We start from the raw sequence: 13,204 nt of genomic DNA, 5'->3' as shown, positions 1-13,204 counted from the left end.
CAAAATTAACGTGAAACCATTAACTTTTCATTCAGTCAAAATGTACAGTACTTCAGGTATGGAGACTGGTGAAAGAACCAGTGATGTAATTTGTTTTCAAAAAATTTAAAAACATGTATTTCCATGATGTGGAAAAAACAAAAGCCAGAAGAGTGCTCCCAGTCTTCTCCACAAGATCTACATTTTTTCTTTGCCCACAAGATTTTGCCCACAGTTTTCCATTTCTTCTTTGCCCACAAGATCTGAATTTTTTTTCTTAATGCTTCTAGAACTGTTCCTATCAGTTTCTTTAATCTTTAATTCTTTAATCTATTCTCGGTGTTTTCTTTTTCCCTGTGGACACCAAAACTCTGACTAATGAAAGACCTTTACCTCTATTTGACTTGTATGTATCAAAACCTGAGATGAGGAATCTCACAGCTTCAGCTTTCTGCACACATACAAGGAGTTTAGTGGTTTCTTGAAGTTACATTAAATGAAAGGTGCTGGTCACATCCAAACCACAGTTCTTCTGCTCTAAACTCTCTACACAAGGACATGCCTTACCACCAACATGAATAACCACATCTTGACTCCTTTAAAAAAATATCTCTTCCATCATTCTAAATAAGAACTCCAGTTGTGCTCATACAGATCTGTGCAGAAAAACATACCAACAAATAGACAATGGAAATGGTCTCTCCTTTAATTGACTTCCTCTGATTCTACATACCTTTGTCAGAAAAAGATCATTGTAAGACAGTTCTGCCAGCAGGCATGTGTTTCTGCAGAATCACCCCCCCACCCCCATTTTCTGTTTAACTTCTCTCAAAGTAAGGTGACTGGATAAGAGCTGGGCAGATAATTTTCTCAAGCTTACTCATTAGAAACTTCTCCATGTCACCACCTGCTTTACCTATGTGGGGGATGAGATCCCAGCCTAAGATAATTCATGGATCCCTCCTACAAGAAAACCCCTGCTTTTGCATGTCACCTGCCAGAATATGCAAAATGGGCACAGGAGGCCAAAACCTCTGCTCTTGTAATGGACACAGCTCCACTGAATTTAATGTTTTGCATATTTATGTTACTAAAACTTTGGCTCTGTATGAATTCTGCCAGTACAGGAGCTCTGGATACTGAGAGCTCTGTTGACTTCAAACCCACATACAGAGACCATGGATACTGTAGGACACGGTTTGCACACCACAGACATGTAATAAGTTAAAAGACAGAACAGTAACTCAAAGTCTGATAACAAATCAGATACAAGATAGCCTCTCACAGTAGAAATGTACAGTATGGGACACTTCCACAAAATGCTTTGTGGATCTGCAAACCCTGAAGCAGAACAGGAAAGATGGTCAATCTTACATTCATAGGATGGCAGGAGGAAGGAAAGGAGCGGAATTTATCTCTGCTTTTGGGACAATTCACATTAGCAGCCACCAGAAAAAGTGGATCAACAACTTCAACATTGCACATGCCCTGCTCCCTGCCTCCCAGATTTGCTTCAAAACCATCTCAAACCTTCTGCCTCAATGTACTTTGAGTCCACAGGGACCAAGAACAAAGTAAAGACTATTGCCATCCAGCTCTCCTATAATAAGCACTTACTGCTGACTCCTTTCCTTTTTTCTGGTGGCTGTTGTTGAGATATGAAAACTGCCAGAGGTAATTGGAAGTGTGATGTACTGCTCAGCCTCACAGTGATCTAAGAGTTGAGAACGTCAGCATCATAGCTTTATAGCCTGTCTCCTGGTGTCTATAAATCCCAGCTTTTACTACCTTTGTTTTCATCATGCCAATCAAAGGCTTGACTGCCCAAGGAATAAATTACCAGATAAATTGCTATTTGGAAACATCTCTGTCTCCTTGACAGTGCCTCTCTTCTTATGACATTGTATGTATACTCTGCAGTAACATTATGCAAGGTGTTACAGAAATAATCCAGATTTCTGTGTGATGTCATAACATAGAAAAAGGATAACCTCTAGGAAGTGCAACAGGAGTATAACATGGAGATAGATAGAATAATGTATTGGAGCAAGGAGAGCTAATTAATTTGTGGAGAAGGGTGAGGGCAGTCTGTGTCATAATAATAATAATAATAATGAGAAAGCAAGTACTGGCAGAAAAGATTACAATTTTTAGCATATAACAGGCTTAGTGGAAGACATGGATTTGGGAGGATGTGTGTGTGTGGTACACTGTAAATACAGTACAGGCAAGTTGAAGTTAAAACATAGTTTCAGGGAAATTTAATATCTAGATCTAAGTAACTGCAATAACTTCAGAATCTTTTAATTCCCTCTGGGGGACGCAATTTTATCTGCTGTGTAAAACTGTCTCTAACAGTATTTAAAACATCCTTCTTGAATAGTTATTAAACCTTCCACAGGCCTACACCAGGGCTGTTTTCAAACCCATTAGGATAAATATGACATGCATTACCACAGGCAGTCCAAAAGTTAAGTACATAGCTTTTAAAACAAGTCCATGGGACCAGGTGCTAGTGCACAAGGGAGTGCATAGTGTACATTCTGTATCTGGAACAACTGACATGCAAGAAGGCTGCAAAATGTACTGCAAGTCAAAGTAAGACAAGAAACAGAAACTAAAGATCATTTCACAAGTTTGGGCCCTCTGGGAATCCACACACTTATGTCTGATAACATTAAGTGTGACTGATCTCTGGTACATCTCGAAATATGTAGCTTTGGATATCAAACTGATCCACTTATAAACTCCTGTGTCTTTTAAGTGACTCGGTTTTTTAAGAGTACTCTCTGGGGAACAGTTTTCATGTACTAGCCTGAGCATTTTCATGGCCATAGAAAGCTTGAATTGCCATGCCCTCAGCTGAGATGGAGTTAAGTCAAGCCCTTTCTGTGGGCCACTGCTTTAAAAGCTATGACTTAATGAAACAGGTGGCTCCACACTAACAACTTGGAAAGCACTCCAGGCTTTCTGCAAGCACTTGAGGCGTGCGAAGATCATATCTAACAAATTGAGTTCCTTGGTGTACTTTGATGTAGCAATAGTTAGCTTTCGAGTTTTTTAGTGGAGGCAGGTATTCAGGCATCTCTCTGCATCAATACAGAGTCACTCTGGGCATGCCAAGAACCAGAGCTTAAAGCTACCAAAGAACAAGCAACCTGATAGGCTAAAACATGTTTTTATACCCCAAGATCGTGCTCTGAGCAGCAAGGGAAGGAATAATAGATGCCCATTACATTTTAGATTTGTAGACAATTAGATGTGAGCTTCTTGCAGTGTTCCATTGAACAGAGATGTCTTTGGATTGCACTGCTGGTGCCCAAAAGGGGTATCTTGGGCTTTATCCTTAGCAAACTACCTACACTGAAATGACTGAAACATAAATAGTGCATTGATTTTTCAATCTAAATTCTACATCACCTAATTTGTAAGGGAGGTATTTTAGTTGTTTATTGAGGTTTTTTTTAAAGAGGAAAATTATGTGTTTCTGGGCTTCACAGTACTTTGCTTTCATCTTATGATGAAACTGACTGCCACATTCTCCAATAGTAATTATAGAGTACACGAGGATTTGAAATAATCAGAAGCATGTCCAACAGTAAAGGTTAGGTAACACATTCATTTCTGATATGTGCCTACGTGTTCTCATTCACTGTGATTCTGAAGGCATTTGGAGAAAGATATATAGGAAGGTTTATTAGAAAATCCTGTTTTCTCAGATCAAAGCCAAAAGAGAATCTTGAAATATAGGAAAATTTGGATGTGAAACACTGAGCAAAAGTAGGGCACCATTTTTAGTCTTTTCATGGAACCATGATGAAATAATATCAAATATTAAAAAAAAAAACAAAAGGAGAGAGTAAAAACTAGAAACTCTGACAGTCCTAAGAGTTTAAAGCTACTTGGCAAACAAAGCTGTTGAATGCTATGAGTTTTCTGGTGAACCTGAAATCAAAGCATTTGCAATAAAGGTGTATTTTTAGTGTTAAGCTTTGGCTTTCTGCTGAGACCAGTGTAATGTTTTTTTTGCCTAAAAGCTCCACAGGCAATGCACACTTGCATGTTAGTTTTGCATGACGGAGCAGAGATGTCATGTGGAAAAAGGACATGCTGTAAAACTGACATCCTACCGAAATGGTCCATGTACCACCACTATAAAAATACTGCAAAATTTCTCATTTACTCAAGTGACAATTTCAAAAACTCTTGAAATTATTTTCTCCATCAAAAAAGCCTTGATGTACATCCTGTTGAGAATAAAACCCCCCAGAACTGACTTGAAGGGCTCAATTCTCAGCCCAGTGTGTACACAGGCATAGCTCCCACAGCTTCCAGTCAGAGCCATGCTGATTTCTGGCAGGTAGCAATAGCTTCTTGGGTCTCAGTTCTGACAGAATTTGAACATTTTTTGCTGTGTGCCAGCAAGCATTTATGGCCTCACAGGTAGAACTCCTGCAGGATCAGGCCTTCCAGGACAGAGAGATCCTTTCTCTTGAGAGTCGTTTCTGTCCTCAAAAATTGAATTCTAGGAAAAGTTTTCTTTTCTTCATCTTCTGTTTTCCACTTTTTCAGTCTTCATTTCATAAAATGACACACTTAGACCAATTATGAATAATTCCCTGAGCTGTTTCTGTTTCTTCTTTAAATGAAATAGGATGTTTGGCTACATTTCAGAAAATGTGTCATTTGATTCAACATCTCAATGCATTACCTCATACTTGTCCCATTCTCATCATATCTTTGGGCTTGTCTCTTAGAAGCTCATTCATATTAGGGCATAAAATGATTTTAAAATGCAGCAGGTACTCCCAGTCACTCCACATGTATCCCAGCAAATAAGGACAGCTATAGGAAAAGGTGACCCTGTATTCACTCCATGCCTGCAAAAAAGCTTGACAGCATTTGAGTTCCTACCTGTTCTTTCTTCCAAGCTACACAGGAAAGAAACCTGAGCTCTGTTGTAATTTTGATGTGGAAGAGGTCTAAAAATGGACATGACATTGTCTGTGCCCTCTGACAGCTCTCCTGATCCACCACTCCTCTCTCTCCCCCTCACTTTAAAAGGAGAACACAGATGATTTCAGCTAACAAATTCCCTGTCGAGGCACAGGCAATGCCCTTGAGCTCTCCTGCCTGCTTTTCTATCACACTGTAACTTTTGATCTGTTGACACAATACACTAAAGGCCATGCTCATTGCATTGCTGGCTCGAGGATCTGCATCTTCTGGAAGTTGGGGGGTCACAGGTCTGGCCAGATGAACCTTTGGTACGTGCTTGTTGGTGGCTTCAGGAGATGGGATTTAATGACCCGAATCATTCTGCTCAGGCCACTATTTATACTTGCTGTGAGTGAATCACACAAAAGAAGCAATTCAGTTTGCTTTTCTCTTAGAGGCTTTTAGTGGCAGTAAAATCAGAGAATATGAGATTTATGTGGATTTAAGCTTTATTCTATACTAAGTAATCAGATTTGGAAAAGTGTTAAAAACAATATTACATTGTCTGGGCATGATTCAATGAATCCTCAAACTGGGATTTTGATGCCAGAGGCACTTGTGAATATTTAGCATAAACCTCACATTCAGATTCCTTGAATTCATAGTTTTCTTCTATATTTGCTTCTTATTCAGCTAAAGAAGCTCCGGACTTTCCAACACTGCTTTCCAGCTATGGAAGAAATATACTCTTAATTAGCTTTGATTCTGCAAAACATTAACTGGCACTCCTTTATTTTACTAACTCCAATGTAAACTTCAGGTAAGTAAGGTGTAAAATACACTGAACACTAGCTAGTGTTACTCAGTTATTTAAAAATAATGTAAAGAGGCACTAGACTTGTTTTAGAACAAGTAGCAATTAAGTATTCAATGATTTCTTTCAAGACAGACAATTTCCAGAATCTTAAAAATGTTTCTATTATTCACTTTTTCACTTAAATTGAAGGAGCCTGATACTTTTGTGGTTTTATGTATAAAATATCCAGATTGCATTTTTGAAGAAATTGGTACCCTCGCTTTTGCCCATCACACATGTAATTTTTTAGCAGGGACTGTACTTTTTGACAGCTGCAGTTGAGCTGTTATATAACACATCTAACGGCTTGCACTGAAGTCAGACTTCTTCATAAAAACTGCATTCATTTTACTTAATGACAACTTTTGCACTCTGATCTAATTACAGGATCCTAAACATTTTCTATTTGGTTTGCTTGGCAAGGCTGTGACAGCAGTGACAGCAGTGGGAGCTGCAGGGGTGGCTGCTCTGTGAAGCAGCTAGAGGCTGACAGAGCCAATGCCAGTTGTCTCCAAGTTGGATCTGCTGCTGCCCAAGGCTGAGCCCAGCAGTGACAGTGGTAGCACCTCTGGGATAACACAGGTAAGCAGGGAGAAAAAAAAGCAACCCTGTGCAGCAGAGACTGCAGCCAGAGAGAGGAGTGAGAACATGTGAGAGCAGCAACTCTGCAGACACCAAGAGCAGTGCAGAAGGAAAGAGAGGAGGTGCTCCATGTGCCAGAGCAGAGATTCCCCTGCAGCCTGTGGTGCAGACCATAAGGAGACAGAATGTCCCTCTGCAGCCCATGGAGGTTCATGGTGGAGCAGAGATCCACCTGCAGGCTGTGCAGAATCCCGTGCTGGAGCACTGCCCAAGGGAGGCTGTGATCCCATGGAAACCCTGTGTTAGAACAGGCTGCTGGCAGGACCTGTGGGCCCATGGAAAAAGAGTCCCATGCTGGAGGAGGTTTGCTGGCACGACTTGTAACCCTGGAGGGGACCCACTCGGAAGCTGCCTGTTCCTGAAGGGCTGCACCCCAGGAAAGGGACCTGGGCTGGGGCAGTTTGTGAACAACCACAGCCTGTAGAAAGTGGAGAAGTTGGTGGAGAAGTGTTTCCTCTGGGAGGGATCCCACACTGGAGTAGGGGAAGAATGTGAGTGATTTGACTGGTAATAAATTAAATTAATTTGCCCAAGTTGAGTCTGTTTGCTTGTGATGGTAACTAGTGAGTGATCTGTCCCCATCCTTATCTTGACCCACAAAACTTCCCTTATATTCCATCTCTCCTGGTTCAGCTGTGGAGGAGAGTGGCTTTGGTGGACACCTGGCATCCAGAGAGGGTCAGCCCACCCCAGACCTTTAGAAACTCAGATCTACTTAAGGAATCCTAAAAGAAGTGTGCTTGAATTTTCTCCAAGTACAATACAAAGTGAGAAAAATATTTCAGCCAGTTTGAAATTATTTCCTCAAAGGATTGAATTATGTAGGTAATAACAAAAATGTCATTATGAATGGTTTAGCACAGAGAAATAAAATGAAAGTCAGAATGTTTTTGTACATTTGGAAAATACTGATCAATAAAAATAGTCCAATATGACAAAAATGTGTCTTACAAGTCAGCATTAAAAAGTACACAAAAGTCAGAGGCTGCAATTAGCTATTGGTTCACTAAGCCAATGGATACTACACCACTGACCCCACTGGACCTATTATCTTACCTCAAAAGAGGAAATCCTTTGAGTCCTTACCTGCACACTGGTAAGAGTCGTGTATTGATAAGCTTTGACTACCAGGTAGTTGGCTTCTATATCTATTATCCCCAGGATCATGTACTTCCACCATCTCCTCTTCAAAATTGCCAGCAAGTTTTCTTCTCCTGTGGAAGTAAACAAGAACAATTATGTAAGAGTTAGGTTAACATGCCCCAAATACCTGTCTGCCCAGAAAAATTATCTAGATCTCTTGCATTTACACTAAGCAGTTGAAAGCCACCATATACAAAGAGGTACTGCAAGGAAGTGAAAACTAACACACCTTATTTGTCTAGCAGATATTAAAAGACCCAGCCTGGCAAAGTAATATATACACATATACGTGCACATATAAAGTGCTAAAGAATAGAGCAGTTATACTTTTTATACTTTACATTTATACTTTCTATACACACTGATAAAATGTTGCATGTTGCACATATGGTGCAACAGGTTTTTGCCAGGGTGGGAGATTATCAGTATTTTTAAATATGATGGAATATTAGAGCAGGAGAGTAACAGCATCACATTGGGGCACATCGCAAATCCTGTTCCAAGGATGATTATTCTGATCCTAGAGGTTCAAAGTATCAGACTTGTTTTGAGAAAGGGTGCACTGAGACGTATTTTGGGTGGCAGCTGCTCTGCTCCCAGCATTCTTCTTCTAAAGCAGGCAGGTTTGCTGCTTTCTATGGGAACCCTGTGAATCCCCCAATATTTAATCTTCACCATTTGAAAACTGACACTACAATACAGCCTGCAGATCAAACCCACAACTTTCAAAAGGTCAAAGCATTCCTCATGGTAGACTAGGAATTATTGTTCTCCATTCAAAAGCAAACAGCTCATTATGAGGGTGGGCAAACCTGTAGACTTATTTGCATTACAGTAAGTTCCCCACATGATGCGACTTCACTGTGAAAGGGGCAGGCTGTGACTGAACACTGTATGGCTGGAGGACTTTCAGAGTCTATAGCCTAAAAAGGAATCTAAGTAGGGTTTACTTGTACTGCCAAAGCACTAAAGATGATATTTGAGCTGTCTTGAAACCTTCAAAGCAAGCCCCACTATTCTGAGATGTTTTCATATTGCTGTAGCTTTTCTAAGTGCCCATGGTCATCAAAATGGGTGATGGAAAACACAAAAGAAAAGGATCATAATTGTCCATTGCCACAAAAACTTGCTCAGGCTTCCCAATTCTCCTTCATCATTTTCCTTCATCACAGGTGTGTTCACTCTCTGGTTCAAATGGTGATATATGGGCTGCTATACCATGGCAGAAACAGCAGGCCCTCTATAGCACAGGTGTCTCAGATCTTATAAGACTCAACACAGTAAAACAGATAACTACTTCAAAAGTTAATTCAAAAATCATAGCTGTTAAAGCTTGGCCCTGATGAGTGACTTCAATGGGTGTTTACCTGAAGGAAGCATCTGAATAATTTCATGTTCGTTCATTAACAGGTGCTCACACAAACACTCTTTCAGTGGGATATTATTAGGCAACAGCCTAATTATTTGTTACAGCGATAATGACATTGAGTGCAAAACTGTAAATGCTAAAAGCTTTCTTCCCTTTCCTTCCTCCTTCCCCTCCTTGCTTGCCTCCCTCCTTTCTTCTCTTTCCCTCTCTTTCTTTGAATAAGCAGCAGAAAAATAGCAGAAACAAGGTGGTGAGTAGCGTAATACTTAAGACAATGAATAATTAGTAAATACATTTAATCATATCACACTTCCCTGTTACACTTACTAAATCCTATCCTTCAGACATAATTATGACTACATTCATGTACTTTTATGATGATTTGAGCATGTAGAATTATTTCCATTATTTTAAAAAAATATTTAGGAAGATGTTTTTAAAGGGAATTTGAGATTAGGTGTCCTGATTTATACTGAAATCAGTGTAAACCACACTAAGTCCTTTACAGGTATTGTAAGATAAATCCTTTACAGGTATTGAAACTGTATCTCAAGTTTTTATGCTGCCCAGACAATGCCTTTAAAGCATCAACTGGAAAACAATGATGCAATGGAAAGATGTGGTTAACATTGCAGAGTGATTTTTCATTTTAACTGTAAAGATAAAGCCAAAAAATCCAAGACATTGAACTGCAGTCTCCATTCCAACAGTGGAAATCCCATCTGAATCCCTTTTTGTTACAACAGGGCCTTGATGGTACCTACAAAAGCAGAGAGAAGCAGCAGGCTCAAGGACTGCACTGGCAGTAGGTTGCCTGAGCCAGGACTGTGGACACAAGTGAAGAGCTCTTGGTGCCTTTGTTTTGCCAGTGCTTTCTTCAATTTCCAGCCACAGATCACCATATTGCTCAGATGTGACCAACTAAGTCAGCTTTAAAAATAAATGTATGGCTATGACTTCCGGCTAATGGGTAAAGTTACAGTTTCCAGTGATGGGAATTAACTCTTCTACAATTTAAACTGGCATACACAGTTCTCTCTTTTTGCTTTCTTGATTCTCTCTTTTCTCTTGATGAAAATAAGAAAAATACTTGCTACATGGTAAATTAACTTTGACTTAGATCTCTGAGATATTCCAAACTGCAAAAGAGCAGTTTCTTCTGAGAGTGCTGGGCAGAACAAAAAGCTCAGGAATCACTTCCAAAGTGGGAGACCTTTTGGAGAGATTGGCAGTAGGAAGATGATCATCTGCAGTGACTGTCAGTCCAATGCTATGCACAGATCAAGGCACAGGCAGTGGAGTCCTGTTTTTGACAGGTGGCTGAAACGAAGTCACCATACTCAAATGTCTCAGATTAGCAAAACACATCCAATAAAAGGCAACAGTGGAAGATGACCTGGAGAAGGTGTGGGGCTGCCAGCAGTATAGGACCTCTGAACAGCAATCACAGATTGCAAACTCAGTGAATTCAGAAAAGAAAGAGAATGGAAATTGGAGTTAAGGAGATAAGTGGAAAGCCTTGACTTGTGAAGACTAAAAGGGGAAGCAGAGAGAATCAAGAGCTTTATTCTAAGACTTACATCCTGAATAGAAATAAACATTGCCTTTGTGTAAAAACAATGATGGGAACACAACCATCACACTTTATTAAAAACAAAGCAAAAAGAGACAATCTGAGTTTTTCAAAATATATCTCCCTTGATGACAACTCAAAGCAAACTAATTATTCATGTCTTTTGAGTTGTAAGCATAGTAGACCAGAAGGACCAAATGTGTCTACACCTGAACCAGCTGGTAAAGCATTTTAAAGGGTTTTTTTTTCAACTTTTTTTAAACATGATTTGATTAGAATGAGATACAGTAGGAAGAGAGATTATTTCAGATCATGTCTTTTTGTTATTACTGCAATACATCTGTGACTAGGAGTTTCAGCTAGTCATATAAACAAATCTTAAACCATAAAGTGTGCAGGTTAGCTTAAGGGCAACATTTCCTGTGAGACAAAGCACATGTTGATGCCAGTGAACATGCATTTATGTAAGTGCACACAGCAATGCTGTCTTTAGACACTGCCTTCTTTTGATGGAGGTCCTCCTTCAAAAAACAACCCCCAACTTCTTTCAGCACTTGAGCTTCTGAAAATGTGAGTCTTCATATTCAGTCTAATCCAAATGTAATGTAGATTTAAAAGTAAGTTGCCTGTTAAGAATGTTTCAACATTCAGAAGTCTAGCATAGTCTTATTGTAGAGAAATTAAAACCTTCTCTTCTTGTTCTTTCTAGAATGATATTTTAAGTTTTAATTTTTTTACTAATTTTGCAGTGAGACACATTTAACAGCGATATATACAAAGGAGGTTTCGGTCTTTGGAAAAAAGCTACAGCTTTGCATCTGCTGGCATGAATTAAAAATCAACAAATAAGCTGCTTTGCAAAAGAGATGGTTTTGCGTCTGTGTAATAAGGATTTACCCCTGGGGGGGTTACAAAATTAAAAATAAATTAGAGAGAAAATTGAAAGAGGCTTTAGCTGCACAGTGTCTACCAAATATACAAATACACATGTACAAATTCACCCACAGAGCCACAGAGGTACAATAAAAAAACTCAACAACCATTAAGACAGCAAATTCCCAATTATTTGTGTATGGGCTTGGGACACAGGTAGAATAACAGCACTGCTAGACCAGAAAATCAGCATATTGCTTCTCTTTCATCCCCTGCAGTCTCTCTCTTTTAGTTTAGATGACAACTTGCTTTTTAGATCAAGATCATCAAAGGAGCTGTGCTCTCCTTCTTCCTTATAGAGTTTAGCAGGGAGATCTAAATGAGTGCAGGAGACTTGCAAGGGGGAAGGCTGCCAGACACTCTGGTCCTCCTCTGACACAAGAGCGTCTGAGTCAAGAAGGCAAAGAAGCAAAAGTCAAGGTTCAGGAGACTGAAGGCCTGCTGTAGAAGACTTTCGTCTCTGCACAAAAGCTCAAAATAACTTTTTTTGTTGTTGTTTCTCTTCTGTGTGAGTTTACATCCCCTGACCCAAAAAGTTTTATTATTTCCTCATATCCACTTGTATTACTGATGACTACTTTATGGAATACTGATGCCTAAAGACAAAACACTGACACTGCTAAATTATTTACACAACAGAGAAAATGCACTCTTACAGGAATACTTCACAAGTCTGGCTTCCCAGAGCACCTGAAAAGACTCTGTTCCCCTCACAGATGACTGCTTGCAGGCTGCACTGCTTTTGTCCTGTACCACGTTTTCAGCAAGCCTTTGGGAGACTAGATGGCATCATCTCCCTTCGCCTCCTCAGAACATCTGATCTTATCCAACCTGTTCTCATTCACAGCTCCCTCCTGCTTCCTCTCTCACAGTGGGAAAACTGCGTTGGTGTAACAGCCCTGAGCTGCTGCTGCAACTGGCTCCCACATGTTCCTGCTCCTTGCCCTGTGCCAGCTGGTGCTTGTGGGGCTGCACAGTGAGCCAGGGCAAAGACCTGCCTAAAACCAAAGATTTGGGATTTTCAGATTCATTTTCAGGCTGTGTCCTGAGCAGTCTGCAGCCAAATCCATATCACTCCTGTGGGAGGTGAGCACCAAGTAAGCAGATCCAGGCAAGGGACAAGTTTCTCCTTCTCTGATATAGGGCAGGCTTAGCCTATTAACATGACACAATACAGCATTCCCTTTACTAAATTACAAGCCCATCTGAAGTGTTTTGACTTGTTATTTCCTTTCAGAAATTTTGCAGAACAGTCTGTTTTGACTGTGGATGAAGATCATAATAGTTGAAGTCAGATCTAGGAATTTGAACATGCATTTTCATAAAACATGAAAGGATCAATTTTTGGTGCCTTGATTTTGATCCAGCCTAAGCTCTGTTGTTAGATCTTAAAATCTTCAGGTGTTTTATCTCATGAGATTACCGGTCATTACTTTAAGGAGTAAATTACAATTTAAGCTGCACAAATAAAGTAGCTGATCATGCCTCAGTTTCTATCCTCCTGCCCACCCATTAAACTACATATTGTTTTCCCTTTGGTGGCAGACACAATGCTTGGTGTCACTATCACAGGTTACTGCAAAGAATACTCCATGTCCAGAACCACGTAAGACCTGAAGAAAGCTTGGAACAGTACACTGTTTCAAAAAAACCAAAAAACCTGATAAACTCCCAGCCTTTTAATGTGTCAAGATAAAAACCACTGTGCTATTTTTAATATACAATTTTTTAATTCAAGTTGGTTTATCCCCTAGCCTAAAAATAGGTAAGC

General features: G+C 39.8%; 1 protein-coding gene across 3 annotated transcripts in view; it reads right to left on the bottom strand.

Moving 5' to 3' along the window:
* The window catches only part of SLC35F1 (solute carrier family 35 member F1), a 225,747-nt gene that overhangs the window by 41,415 nt on the left and 171,128 nt on the right, over nt 1-13,204 (bottom strand). For all 3 annotated transcript variants that reach the window (XM_064413007.1, XM_064413006.1, XM_064413008.1), the window contains exon 3: nt 7,502-7,629. In XM_064413007.1, the coding sequence (XP_064269077.1) occupies nt 7,502-7,629 (128 nt within the window). The remainder of the gene's footprint in view (nt 1-7,501; nt 7,630-13,204) is intronic.

Source organism: Passer domesticus, chromosome 3, assembly GCF_036417665.1.
Source record: "Passer domesticus isolate bPasDom1 chromosome 3, bPasDom1.hap1, whole genome shotgun sequence".
NCBI classification, from domain to species: Eukaryota; Metazoa; Chordata; class Aves; order Passeriformes; family Passeridae; genus Passer; species Passer domesticus.
The sequence above is the reverse complement of the archived record's forward strand: the minus strand, read 5'-3'. Positions and strand labels throughout refer to the sequence as shown.